This window comes from Python bivittatus, unplaced genomic scaffold (genome assembly GCF_059951505.1).
Source record: "Python bivittatus isolate LINGU-HERP-01145 unplaced genomic scaffold, Pbiv_v1 ctg000430_np1212, whole genome shotgun sequence".
Classification (NCBI taxonomy): Eukaryota; Metazoa; Chordata; class Lepidosauria; order Squamata; family Pythonidae; genus Python; species Python bivittatus.
In genome coordinates, this window is record NW_028277071.1 from 4,483,771 (window position 1) to 4,497,803 (window position 14,033).

General features: G+C 38.1%; 1 protein-coding gene across 1 annotated transcript; it reads right to left on the minus strand.

Annotated features, from left to right (window-relative positions):
- Positions 1–1,829: 1,829 nt before the first annotated feature.
- On the minus strand, positions 1,830–10,692 carry LOC112543077 (vomeronasal type-2 receptor 26-like). Its single transcript, XM_088144121.1, has 5 exons — positions 10,598–10,692; positions 9,612–9,726; positions 7,059–7,913; positions 3,792–3,918; positions 1,830–2,725 (listed from the first exon to the last, which is right to left on the minus strand). The coding sequence occupies exons 1-5, from the start codon at positions 10,690–10,692 to the stop codon at positions 1,830–1,832; spliced, it is 2,088 nt and encodes a 695-aa protein (XP_088000247.1).
- Between the last annotated feature and the right edge of the window lie 3,341 nt (positions 10,693–14,033).

Sequence of the window (14,033 nt, forward strand, 5' to 3'; positions counted from 1 at the left end):
GCTCTCAGCCTCTCCCAGAACCCACCAAGGAAAACAGCAAGCCAGTAACATGGGTGGATCATTGTGTCAGAACCAAGAGCTACCTGTGTGCTGTATGTTAAACATTTTCTTACAATCTTTGAGCAGGTAAGGAAGATACTCAAAGATGCTGATAAAATGTTCATACATTTTGGAGGACAGTCCTTCTCCAGTTATGGGATACAAACAAAAATTAATATGAAACCCTCTCTCCCCTAGATAGTAGCACATTAGATGCAGGAATGATAATGCAGGAAAAAAATGAAATATATGAAGACAGGGCTGTGAAAAGCTTCTCTTATTTATGTTTCAAAGATCTAGCGAAAAGGAACATTGTCCAGCACCTACAAAGTCCTATCAACTCATCCTGTTCAAGATGGTACTTTTATTGAGCTTTTTTAAAAATTGAATACATTGAATCCAATTGAATCCTTTGGAAATGTTACCCCACATTGAACCAATTGGGGAAGATGGCACCCAAAGAATCTACCGAGTCCAGGAATTATGTTTCAGAGCCTTCTCTACCTGCAGAGGAGCGGGAATGATGAAATATGGATGTATTGGTCCCATGTCTTGGCTACATTGAAGTTTCCATTTTTTCAGCCTCTGATCTTTTGGGAGCTGGGGCTTTCCTGCAATCCAGACCCATAGCATTTAGGACATCTTTGTCCAAAATTCTGCCCTCCCCCACAACTATGATGGTTTCTAGATTTATAGGAAGAAGGAAAACTTATTAGGTCATTAATGTGTAATGTGGAGAGATGCTAACGATGCAAACCTAGGACTTCTTTAAGCCAGCACAAGAATTAAATTCTGATTTCTCAGATTTAGAGTTTGAGGGTAGACATGGCAGTGAATGAATGAATGAATGAATGAATGAATTAATTAATTAATTAATTAATTAATTAATACTATCTTCCTGTCCCATCCAAATCATGCAACAAATGCTGGAGATTCAATCCTTACTCAAGCAGACATGGATTAATGAAATTAGACTCTTAATTATCTTGCCAAAAAAAGTACTTTTATTGCAGGAAGCACAAGAATTAAACTCTGAATCCTCAGATTTAGAGTTTGAGGCTCGAGATGGCAAGGAAGGAAGGAAGGAAGGAAGGAAGGAAGGAAGGAAGGAAGGAAGGAAGGAAGGAAGGAAGGAAGGAAGGAAGGAAGGAAGGAAGGAAGGAAGGAAGGAAGGAAGGAAGGAAGGAAGGAAGGAAATAATACAATCTCCCTGTCCCATCCAAACTGTGCAACAAATCCTTAAGATTCAATCCTTACCCAAGCAGACCTGGATTAATGGAATTAGACTCTGAACTATGTTGCCTAAATAAGCAGCTTTCCTGCAGGCAGAATAAAACCATACAGGAGTTTTGATTTTTAAAAGGCAGTACATAATATTAACAGCCTTATATAGATGCATCACATTTCAGCTTTTTCCGCCAACATTCTTTCCTCAAGACACATTAGAAATCATTTGAGGGGCTTTTGTGGGACTGGATCTATGAAGTCATAACAGTACTACCTACAAGCTGCCTTAAAGGTGTCCGTTCCTTAAAATATTGAAAAAAACATGAATATATCACAGAGCTATATTCAAAAAATTCACATTATTCACAAAGATAACAAACACAATAGAATTCATCAAAATGTGTGAAGCATTTTGATCTGTCTTGACGAGTTACTTTCTGCCATTATGACGGGGTGATGGACTTTGAGGAGGTGTTTCATGATACCACATTTCCTCTCACCCCACTTCCATTTCCACTGGCATTTGCATTTCCGATTGGTAGCAGTGACTGAGGATTTCAATACTACTTCTTCATGAGCAAATGTTTGCTGTTCAGTTCAGGTCTAAACAGGATGATAAAACATTTGGGGGCAAAGATGCAACCCAATAAGCCAGCACTGGAAGATAAGATGGAGAAGATCTCCACAGCCACCATATATTTTCCTTTGGTACTCAAGTAGCTGGGAACAAAGGACAACCAAACACTGCAGAAGACAAACATGCTGAAGGTGATGAATTTGGCTTCATTGAAACTGTCAGGGAGTTTCCGAGCTAGAAAAGCAGCAGAGAAGCTGACAACAGCCAAAAAGCCCATAAAGCCCAAGACAGAGTAAAACATGATCACCGATCCTTCATTGCATTCTAATACAATCTCCTGAGACACTGAGTGCTTGTCAAAATCCGGGTATGGTGGGAATGTCATCAGCCATGAGGCACAAATGGTGGTTTGAACTAGAGAGCAGGAAAGAACAATGGAGCTCACCATTCTTTTCCCCACCCATCTCCTCATTTTAGACCCAGGCTTGGTGGCCATGAATGCTAGGACCACCACAATGGTTTTGGCCAACAAGCAGGAAACCGCCACTGAGAAGATCATGCCAAAAGCTGGCTGTCGAAGAAGACACACAATTTGATTGGGTCTCCCAATAGATAGCAAAACAGAAAGGAAAGAGAGCAGGAGGGAGGTGAGGATAATGTAGGTGAGGTTCCTGTTGTTGGCTTTGACAATGGGAGTGTCCTTGTGTTGAATGAAGGTCTTGAGCACTAAAATTGTCATCAAAGAAAAGGAAAGAGCGCAAAAAGCTGAGCTCATCCCCAGTGGTTCTTCGTACGATAAGAAAGTTATAACTTTGTGGAGGCATGAATCTTTGTTGTCATTTGGGTATTGATCTTCAGGACATGGAGAACAGTCTTGTGTATCTAAAAGAAATCACCAAAGTTCTGTTTATATTGTGTTACACTAATCAACACATACCTACTATTACATGGCCAGAACGTGGCCGTGAGGGGCCATGAGGGGCTCAGCCTGAGATATGAACATGACAATGAGATCAGACAAACAAATCAGTTAACATGATGAATTTTATTTTGCCAGAAACAATACCCAGAGCACATCGGAATTGAAGGGTCAGCTTATGACCCACTTTGTATCATCCGGAAGTAAAAAAAAATACCCATGCTAAATTATCCCATCATCCCAAATTGTGTGTCCCTGCGACAGAGGTACCTAGGGATAGTTGAACAGAACCAGAGTATTGGAAAGCTCTGGTGCAGAGGCCTTACAATTAAGCTCATATGCAAACTTATTCTCTCAATACTAAATGGTGTTTGGCATCATATCCATTCTAAGGTATTGGTTAAAGCCTTTCAACTAGGAATTTGGAGACTGTGAGTTCAAATTCATTAGAATGACCTGATCTGTAATAAGAAGTGGCATTTATATGAAGACTTATTCCATTCTGGGTAGAAAAATGTAAGCCTTCATATTTCACCATGGTCTTCTTGGATATCACCTACTGGCAACCCTTCAAGGTAGATCAGAAAAGGAAACCAATGCCATGTAGCTCAGTACTACTTTTACTGTAAATCTATAATAACAGACCCTCTCAAACCTGAATGTGCTTCCCCCTCCCTCTCTTTATCTTTGTCAACTAAGAAGAGGCTGGCCTGACACATTTACTTAAATTAGTTTCTTGCCCCTGAATCAGGCCCCTTTTATCTGACCAATGTCTTGGTAGCGGCTCTTCCTCCTGTCCCTCAAGACCCCTTCCTATGCCCTCTACACCTGATAAGACCTTTTCTTACATCCTTCCTCCCCCATGTTTATAGCTGAATTCACAGACTGTATTAAGTCATATTGCTTTTGTCTTATGAAAACCTACACAACTGAAGAGATTACATATTGAGGCACACATCTGTTCACAAGTTGATCCACTCCCATTATTTTTTTCCTTTTTTAAAAGCCTCTCTACATGGTATCTCTTACCCACTTCAGTTGAAATCTTCCCTTCTGGACATGGACGGCAATCATAACAACAAAATGGGTTCCCTTCTTTCTTGGTCTTCCTATACCCTCTCTGACAATGATCATTGCACAAAGAAATAGGGTGTGCCTATTCCAAAAAGAATCAGAATAATACTTTAGCTACAGATGGAGATGGATAGACAGAGACAACTGTGAATCACGTGCTGCTGGAGAGTCAATATTTCAGAGTGGATAATGTCAAGTGCTGACAACCCCTACTACATAAATAATTATTTTTTTAAAGAGTAATTATTTGGCAACTGACTGTTATAATCTCCAATATTCTTGGTATATTTTAAAAGTATGATCAATATTTTCATCATCATACATCACATTAAATATATGATCAATACTTAATACAAAAATTAAGTATTTGCAGGTTTTGTCTTGAACAAATGTCTCTCATTGTAGTTTATAATTGCTCAAAAGTATGATGCAGCCCCTCCACAGCAAATCTACCACACAGAAATTAAAGAATAATGTTTAGTGTCAAGAGTTTGTAGAGCAAGGTGCTGCAATATTAAAATTCAGTGTAGTTTACAATATAAAGTACATGTAGTGTTTCTGATCAGTGAAAATTTACACTGCAGTTTAATACCCATCAGCCCAAGTGCTGTAGAAATCACGGTCTCCTCATCATGGCTAGGGCATGTGGTGAGCAAAAGCTGCAGACTAGCATTACTGGAAGATAGAGGAGTATAGGAAAAAAAGGACTTAAGATCTCTATTCTTTATTGCAAAGTCATGGGTACAATGGCCCTGATATGATTTGCAGATTATAGCTCAGCTCAAAAATTTAAGGCACAAGTCCAAGTCTCTAACCTGATTAAACCTTTCTGGCCACGTGATGAAATCCAGATGGATATTGAAAGCTTCATCTGGAGGAGCAAAGGGGTCTATCCTTCCTACTTTCACCTTAGAAAATGACTGGTTCGGAAAAGTAACCCAGTTGATAATATCAAGTCCACCAATAAATTCTCCATGGCTACCAAAAGAGATCTTTTCACCCACATTATTGTTGAAGGCAACATTTCTCAGAAAAGGGTGAAGCTAAACTGGGGAGAGAAAGAAAGAGAGAAATAATAAAGGGTGGGTAAATTTACTGAATTTCTAGTAAGACTCCATTTGATAGGGAGGAACTGATGAGATTGCTGCATCCTATTTAATCACCAGTTGCTTAAACAGTAACCACACAACCATTCACATTTCAGCTGTAATGAGTTGTGTTATTTCAAATGGGAGAGGATGAGAACATTAATTTTTGCCCGTGTGCTTCTTCTGGCCCATCAGCCTAGGAAATATAGGGTCACTTGATGGTCCTTATTTTCTTTGCTCACATGTTTTAAATGTGTTCTGGTTATGAATATGTTGGAATGTGAATAACTGATTGTAGGAATCCTGGAAATCCACCATGGATATATGTTAAAGGCTGTGCTATCCAATATAAAGAAATGAGAGAATTCAACCATCATCTGTAATGTCCTTTGTAAGGACATTCATTGACCGGAGGGCACTGCACCTCATGTTTCCTTTTTCACCTTGGATTGTTCTTCAGTGCTTGTTCAAGTGTTGTGTGTCTGTTCCCTGGAGGCATGGCTGTTTCAAGCAGTGTAAGTGCCATTTCTTCCATGTAGTGCATGTGTAAGGGATTTTATTTATTTATTTATTTATTTACTTACTTATTTGCTTATTTATTTATTTCTCAAATTTATATGGCTGTCCATCTCATGAAAACTGACTCTGAGCAGCATACAACAATGAATTAAACCAATAGATACATAAAAGCTGTCATTATTAAAAATATAGACAGTCATTCTATCTTTTTCCTAGAAAGCCTTTGGCAGATTCCTGATTGGCAGGTCTGGGACAGGACCGTGAAGAAAGTTTAGGCAATTCAGTGGGACTTTCTGCTGGGCAGAGAATATGCAAGGAATTGTTCTACTCTTCAGCAGAAGAAGAAATGTTGAGAAATGTCTGAATGGGAGGAACAAAGTTTATTCGATGTTTATTGATTCAGAGAAAAGATAATATGAAGTTGGTAGCCCTAAATGAGACATGCAGATGAAAGGTTGAATTTTCACTTCTGAATGCGAAAAGAGAAGGATATGATGGAAGTAAGGGAAGAATGAGAGGAAATGAAGTGATCAGTGATTAATTAAATGATCTGGGAGAACGACTAAGACTTAACTATTTAATATTATTGTGTATTGACAGACTCTGTACACAGAATAATTGCAGTAACATTAGAAATGTGCTGGTTCATAATGGGAAAGTGCAGCCATTTTTTCCCTGCAGATGATGCTTTTCTTGAATGAGAGCAAATATTTGCAGAAGCTGCAAAGAAGAGAAGACGATGCAATCAGGAATCTGGATGTGAACTTTAATAGACCAAGAAACTAGATTGAGTTGAGGACTACATGTAGCTGAGAAGAATGGATACTAAAGAGGAACAAATCATTCAGGACGTTAGGATAGAGATAAAGGTTATATGCAATGAAATGGGCTCTTTAAAAAAAGAGGCACGGTAGGGTTAAGAATGAATGAGTGCTGAATAAATGTGGATTAAATACAAAAGAGAGGAAGAAGTGACAAACAAGTCCTTTGAAATGGTTTGTCACCTAGAAAGAATGAATGAGAAGGGAACGAAAGAGAAGCAGAAGGAAGAGTGAATGAGATCAATAGAAGAGGAAGCCTGAGAAAATCATGGTCGGCTGGACATGATCAAGTCCACAAAAAGAGCGAGTGGAGAGATTTGAAAGAGCAAATGGCTATGTAGGGAGAGAGAGAGGGATGGATGTAGCAGAAGTCAGGATGGTTGGTAATAATTTATTAGGTGCAGAAAAATATGGAGAGGTATTGTTAAAGGTGTTAGTATAAACTAGGTTTAGCCTTGTCTGCCTGTCTTTAAAATGATTTGGTTTACTAGTGCCTATTTCTATTTCTATTTTTATATTTTCATCACAGTGCTTTCCAAGAGAAGGAGAAGCATGGTGGATATGGACAGGACTTTATGTATGTACCAACATACTTCTGCTTGTATGTATCTGTAAGTATGTAATTCTTTACTGTGTCTGTTAGGATTGTACTGTCAATACTGAGTGTCTTTTGCTGATGGAATAAAAGACAAGGACTAGCGAGATTTCCTTGGAGAGAATTTTTCAAGATTTAAGTGAGAATTTGCAAATACAAATACTAGAGTTTTTCTGAAGTTCTCTGCTGTAGACATTACCTGCCATGGTTGTAGATCCTGAAACTTCTGCTTCCCAAAACCCATCCAATCTCTTCGCTTGGATTTAGCGGAATGCATTGACTGCAAAGCATGTGCTACAGCATAGACAGCATTGTACATATTGTAGCTGTGGCCAGCCATTCTAATTTCAAAAGTAGAGGTACGAAGAGTCTCTAATTTCTCTTCTCCAGTACAAATGCTCCCAGTTCCTTTATCCTTTTTTGAGTTGAGGAATGAGCAATCAAACACCTGCTCCCAAAAGTCTCTGATGAATCCATCCTGTGGTGCTGTGGTTGGATTTCTGCTTTGAAGAAATTCATGGAATCCAAACACCTCCTTGGACTGAACCGAGAGCGATAAAGCACCATGGATGAAACTTATATCCCAAGAGATATCAAAAGATACTGATGCAAAATCCATTTGTGCTGGCATGAGCCAGATTTTGGTCCTCACTGGTATGCCTTCCAATTCTGAAAAACGGAGAAATGATTTTAAGAATGTCATAGTCTGAATGTCACCATATACAAGTATCACATTGGCTGTGCTTTTCATGACAACTGTGTATATTTCGAGTCCTTTATCCATCACTTCCATAAAATCACTGTAAAAAGCTGCATTTGGGAACCAATCCATAAAATCAAAGCAGATTCCACATTGAGAAAACCTGGGGAGAACATTCCATACAAACGTCTCTCCTGCTTCATCTTTCACAGAAAGAACTCCAATCCATGTCCACCTGAAATGTAGCAGTAACTGGAGGATTCCTTTGTGTTGTAAGGCCTCATTGGGGAACATCTGTTGTAAAAATATATCTTGGGTTTCTTTATTCATTGCTGGAGCAGAGCCATATGTGAGCTAGGGAATTTTAGCAGAAGAAGACAAAACAAAAGAAAGTGTGTTAGTGTGTCCCTCTCTTGGTTTGTATAAAAGTTCATTTTGCAAATTTTATTGCTGCTTTCTAAACATCAACCAAGCTCAAACCCCATGCTTTCAATTTATGATTTTTGTAGTATGTATGTGTTAAAGTAGTAATAGGATCTGAACATCCATTAGCCAATCAGCAGCTGTTCTCGATGTACTGATGACCTCTGACATATACACTTTTACTTTACTTTCTTCATTCTTTTTTTCCATGTATCTTTGGTATATTCAGTCCCACAGGTATTTTCCTCTTTCATGAGACTTCCTCCTGATATCAACCTCAAACACTTTGTGGACTTATCTCTGCTCAAGAACAGACGAGCCTTTTGAATTGTTAAAAAAAAAAAAAAAAAGCCTGATCTGTTTCAGGAATACTAGGCATTGTTTCTCTGGATTAAGATCAACCAGGTATGTTCCAAGCCACTAGAACGGTCAAAGTCCATTTTACCCATTGTGGCAACTTTCACTACTTTCCTTCACTGCCCTGAACAAGATTCTTCTTTTTAAAATTCTCTCTAGTGTTATTATTTCATGCAAGGTGTTTTACCCATATCTACTCCCTCTCCCTTCTCCTATCAACACTATGTCATAGGAGAATCTACACTATCTTCTATTCCCAGGCCCACAACTGAAAGCACAACACCACAAGTTAATGAAGTGCTTGTGTGAGTGTGTTACAGGGCACACATTTTGTGCAGGAGGCTTCAGCTTGACATGTGAGCCAAATAAGGGTGACTGAGGAAGCAATCAACTGGAACACTGTTTTCTTGACATTTTACATGTATTCTTAATTGATCTTTTGGTAGAGGAACACTCTTGATATTTTCCACTGGCACTTTATCTAAGTTCTTGACTAAAACATTCTTTTATCACCAGCAGACTTTTTCTTCTGTTAAGAAAGCTTCAACTTTGGAGAGTAACAGCTTCAACGTGAACTGGAAGAACAGCTAAGCGATATTATATAAGCCACTGACTGATTCAGAAATAGGGTCATTATATCAGGCCTGCAAAATAGAACATAAGAGAGCAAGAAATCCTTTTGTGGTCCCTACAACTCCTATGATAAGCTAAGAATGAGGATTTGGAGACCCTTTTTGCAAATTATGTATTGGGAGATTACAGATGAAAAATGAGCACCTTCAGGGTTGCAAATGACTAAGGCCATTTTCCTCCAAAGAACCCCTGAACCACCTTTCCCAAATGGAGACTGTCCGACACACACCAGCAGACACAGACATTGATCCAGTGTGTGTTCTTTACCTCTAATTTATATTAATGAAATAACTTGGGAAAATAACGGGTGGTATCCACTTCTGTAAACACTCATTTCTTCCAGGAGGCAGGTACACTCAGGCAGATAGTGCCTGAGGCAGTTTCCACAGGAGCTATAAGAGCCTGGAAAAGGATTCAGCTCTTTTAATGATTCATTGAGAGGCACTTTTGTCCTGTATATTATACATTGTGAACCACCTCTTTTAAAGGATTCAATGGATCCCTAAAGTCTATCCTCATAATAAAATATTTCTCATTTTATTTGAATTAACTTTTTCCTATCTCCCAAACACAGTGCTTCCGATGAATTGCCACAGAATATCATGTGAATGAGAGATGTTTCTGTGATGCTGGGAATACCTCTGGAATTTTGTAAATAGACAAAATGTTCAACATGTGGAGACAGATGTCAGGTCCTCCAATTGCTGCTATAGGAACGTTCCCCAAGTCACACTTGTAATTTGGAATGAATGCGCTGTGCATGAAAAGAAGTTTCATTGAGGCAAGGAAAGTCCAGCTTGGACTTAAATTACTATTATAAATGTTGAACCCGAGGGTCAAGTTGGGCAAAAGTTGGAGATTTTCATTGATCTGCTTTACCGCAAACACGAGAGCCAGAATACATTGGTAACTCTGAAAAAAAACCCTGTCAAGAAAAATAAATTCTTTGTTCAAGAGTGCAACACATCTTACATTTCAATTCTACATTGTGTTATTTCATAAAATATATTAGAATATTTTATTTGCATGTTATTTAAAAAGAAAAGTGAAAAATAAAATAGGCAACACACAACATTGTATTTCTCTGTATTCCTGAAAAACACTGGCTGTCATTGGGAAGCTGAATTTTATTTAGGATACAGATGAGTTTATGTTCCTCTAACCAACCTCAAGCAGTAATTTTTATCAAAGGCAGAGGAGCTATTTTGGTACCCTTGAACTCAGTGCAAAAAGTGATTCCTGAGTATGGATGTTCAGATTTCAGTGAGAACTAAACCCAGGTAACTACATCTTGAGCCATATAAGGCCACTCCAGTAAGTCTTGGTAAGGAACAATACATTAGAATTATTGGAAAAGGATCTTGGCTTTATTCATTCATGGATTTTTGTGGCATTGGCATATCTCTTAGAATGCTGTGTTTGGCAACAAATCACACTGCCAGTTCAACAGCCATAGACATCATTAGCAAAAGCGATCAGTAAGATAGAGATTAACTATCCCATTAATAAAGATGAAGATGTATCTGGATACAAAGTATTCTACCAGTTCTAAGTAAATTGCCCTTTGTGTCATGTGAATTAATGGTCAGGTAAAAATCTTATGAGGGAAGAAATGAAGAACTTACATCACTTCATCCTGAAGTTCATCAGAAGAGTGACGGTCAAAGAGAATTGGATTGGAAAAAGTATAGACTTGAGAAATAATGCTGGCAATGGTCATATCTCCAGGCTGAGAGTATTTGTGAAGAATAGGAAGTGTATCAGCAACATTGCAATTAATATCAGGAACTTTGCAGACTGCTTGAGGAATTGATCCCAGTACCAACACTAGAAATAACACTAGCTTGCATAAATGTTTTGCCCTGCGTGCCAGTTGGCCATTCTCCATTGTCATGTGGCTGCTTTGAAGCAGCACAGCTGGATGTGATTTGTTCAGCTGTTTTAAAAGCAGAAATCAACAGTTTGATACATCAATAATCAAAATGTCAAGTTCTTTGCCTGTTTGCCTTCTCTCCTTATCATTAAAAAAATTGGTCTGTAGTTTTACCACGCATTGCCTAAAGCCGCTAGAAATTCACTCTAGAATGCAGACAACAGAGTTGGATGGGGAATAATTGAGGAAATCATCCTACAGCCAGAGTGTGAGCATGCCTGGATACCATGTCCTGGTGAAATCTTCGGCTCTATTAAGGCAGGTCTTTATTGTCCATTTAACAGCGATCCAGCTGACAAAGAACTTGGATTGTCATGAGGAATGGTAATTGCATCTTACCACATTGGTTTGTGGGTCCTGTGCGATTTGGAGCAGATGCATGGTGAATCAAAGCTAATTTCATAATTGTAGAGGAGATAACCAGATGCCCAACTTTTTCCAACGTTCCAACTAATAAAATATTCAATATAATTGTCATTAAAGCTTCTCAGATCAAGAAGCAATGATTCATATCAAGCTAATATAAAAACTATTTTTTAAAAAGATGTTAAGCACGAATATAGAGAGAACTATCTGAGATATCTTGGTGATTTGTAAAAGAGACATTTTTCATTTCTGCCATGTTAAAAAGAAAATATGGCCATTATTAATTAACTAAAATGTATTTATTTAACCCTATTAACATAACAAATAACCTTGAAAAAAAGTTAAAAATAAAACTACACTAAAACCTAGATGGAAAGGACTCTTTAGAAACAAGGATTTTCTATCCCATCATAAACCTTTGTTAAATGCAAATTAAATCTTTTTGTGTGGATACCATTTTTACGACCTCATCAATCATCCAAACATGGATCATTGTAACAAAAATCTTTAAATGGCAAATCCTTTATTTATTGGATGGTGCATCACTGGTGTTGGATTTGATTTTTTTTAAAAAAAAGAGAAAAGTCCATTATATCTGAAATCTATTCAACCATTAGTCCCTCACATGTAGGCCTTAGTATTCATATCTAAAATAACTTATTTGCAACTTGCTTAAATAATTTGAATGCAGTGGGAATGTTTTGCTAAAGAAATGGTTCCCTGCAATGATGAAAAAAGAGTCAGGAATGAATAATTATGGACAGAACTCCAAAGTGATTGACCACAATGAACGAAGGACATTGAGATTCTTTAGCTATACAGAGCATGAAGCAGGACCAAATTGCGAAGCAAATATGTAAAAGAGGAGCAAATGGGTCAAGAAGAAAGGAAAGATGGAGCTAATGAGGTTCTCAAAATGAGAGAGGAGAGAAGTTTGAAGGACAAAAAGCAGTGTAGGAAACAGTGAATGGATGTGGTGCAAGCAAAACTGCTTTGCTATTGTGGAAGGTACAGAAAGACATAGTGAATGGTGTCCCTGTGAACTCTTTCTCTTACACTAGTTCCAAAAAGATACCCATTGCTTCTAGTTCTCTTGCTTTCTGATCAGTGGAAAAACTTTTTTTTAAAAAAAAACATTGTAACTTAGGCTAGTGTGTCTTCTTATTCAAACTGTTTTGGATCGACTTACTATGTAACATTTGTAAAAGGTTTGGCTTTTGCTCTTTGCATACCTCAAAACCAGGGATTCACTGGAATTTGCCAGCCTTGGAATGATCACATAATTATATGGAACCTCTACAGACTGTTGGTTTTCTTGCTAAGTGATTTTTACCACCTGAGGAGCATGTTGAAAAAGGAGAAACTGTGTTTTTGACCTCTTCTCTACACAGATAACTGCCCTAGCTCAACATCATCCACAAGCTTTTGCAAAGCATCTAATAACCAAGAGTACGCTTGCTAAGGGGCAAATGACCAAACATACAGTATATACTTTGATAAATATGTCTGGTGTTTTGTAACTATCAGTTTTCTCATCTCTGTAGGAAGTCATCTCCAGGGTTCGAATCAGGAGATTTTGAAGTGGAGCCATTCACATTCTCTCATGAAGTAAGGCACTATTTCCAGACATGCAATAGGATCAAATCAGGTAGAGGATGAATTCAAAGAGAGGTTTCAACCTCCCCTAGAGCCCACCAGGGAGAAGGAACCGGCCAATAACATTGGTGGATCATTGTTTTAGAACCAAGAGCTACCTGTGTACTGTATGTTAAAACTTTTCTTACACTCTTTCAGCAGGTAAGGCAGATGCTCAGAGATATTGATAAAAATTTTCATACATTCTGGAGGAGAGTCCTTCTCCAATTGTGGAATCCAAATAAAAAGTGATGTGAAACCCTCTCTCCCCAAGGCACTACCTCATTAGATGCTTGACTGATAATGCAGGAAAAAAGAAATTTATGTAGACAGGGCTGTGAAAAGATTCACTCATTCATGATTCAAAGATCAAATGAAAAGGAACATTGTCCAACACTTAAAAAGTCCTATCTACTCATCCTGTTCATGACAGGTACATTTACTGAGCTTTTTATTGAATTTAAAAATTCAATCAAACTGAAACCTTTGCAAATGTTACCCCACATTGAACCGATTGGGGAAGATGGCACCCAAAGAATCTACTGGGTCCAGCAATCACATTTCAGAGCCTTTTCTATCTGCAGAGGACCGGGAAGGGCTAAATATTGATGCATTGGTCCCATGTCTTGGCTATACTGCATTTTGGATTTTTCCAGCCTCTGACCTTTTGGCAGCTGGAGCTTTCCTTAAACCAGATCCATAGCATTTAGGACATCTTTTTTCCAGAATTCTTCCCTCCCCCAAAACTGGGATGGTTTGCAGATTTATTGGAAGTAGGAAAACCTAATAGGACATTAATGCGTAATGCGGAGAGATTCTAACAAAGCACACATAGGACTTCTTTAAGACAGCACAAGAATTAAATTCTGATTTCTCACATTTAGGGTTTGAGGTTAGAGATGGGGGAAAAAATAAATAAAACAATGCTATCTTCCTGTCCCATCCAAATTGCAGCACAAATCCTTGAGGTTCCATCCTTACCCAAGTAATTCTGGATTAATGGACTTAGACTCTCAATTCTCTTGCCTATATAAGTAGCTTTATTGCAGGCAGAATCAAATCATACAGGAGTGATGATTTTTACAATGCAGTACATAATACTAATATCCTTATATAGATGCATGCTT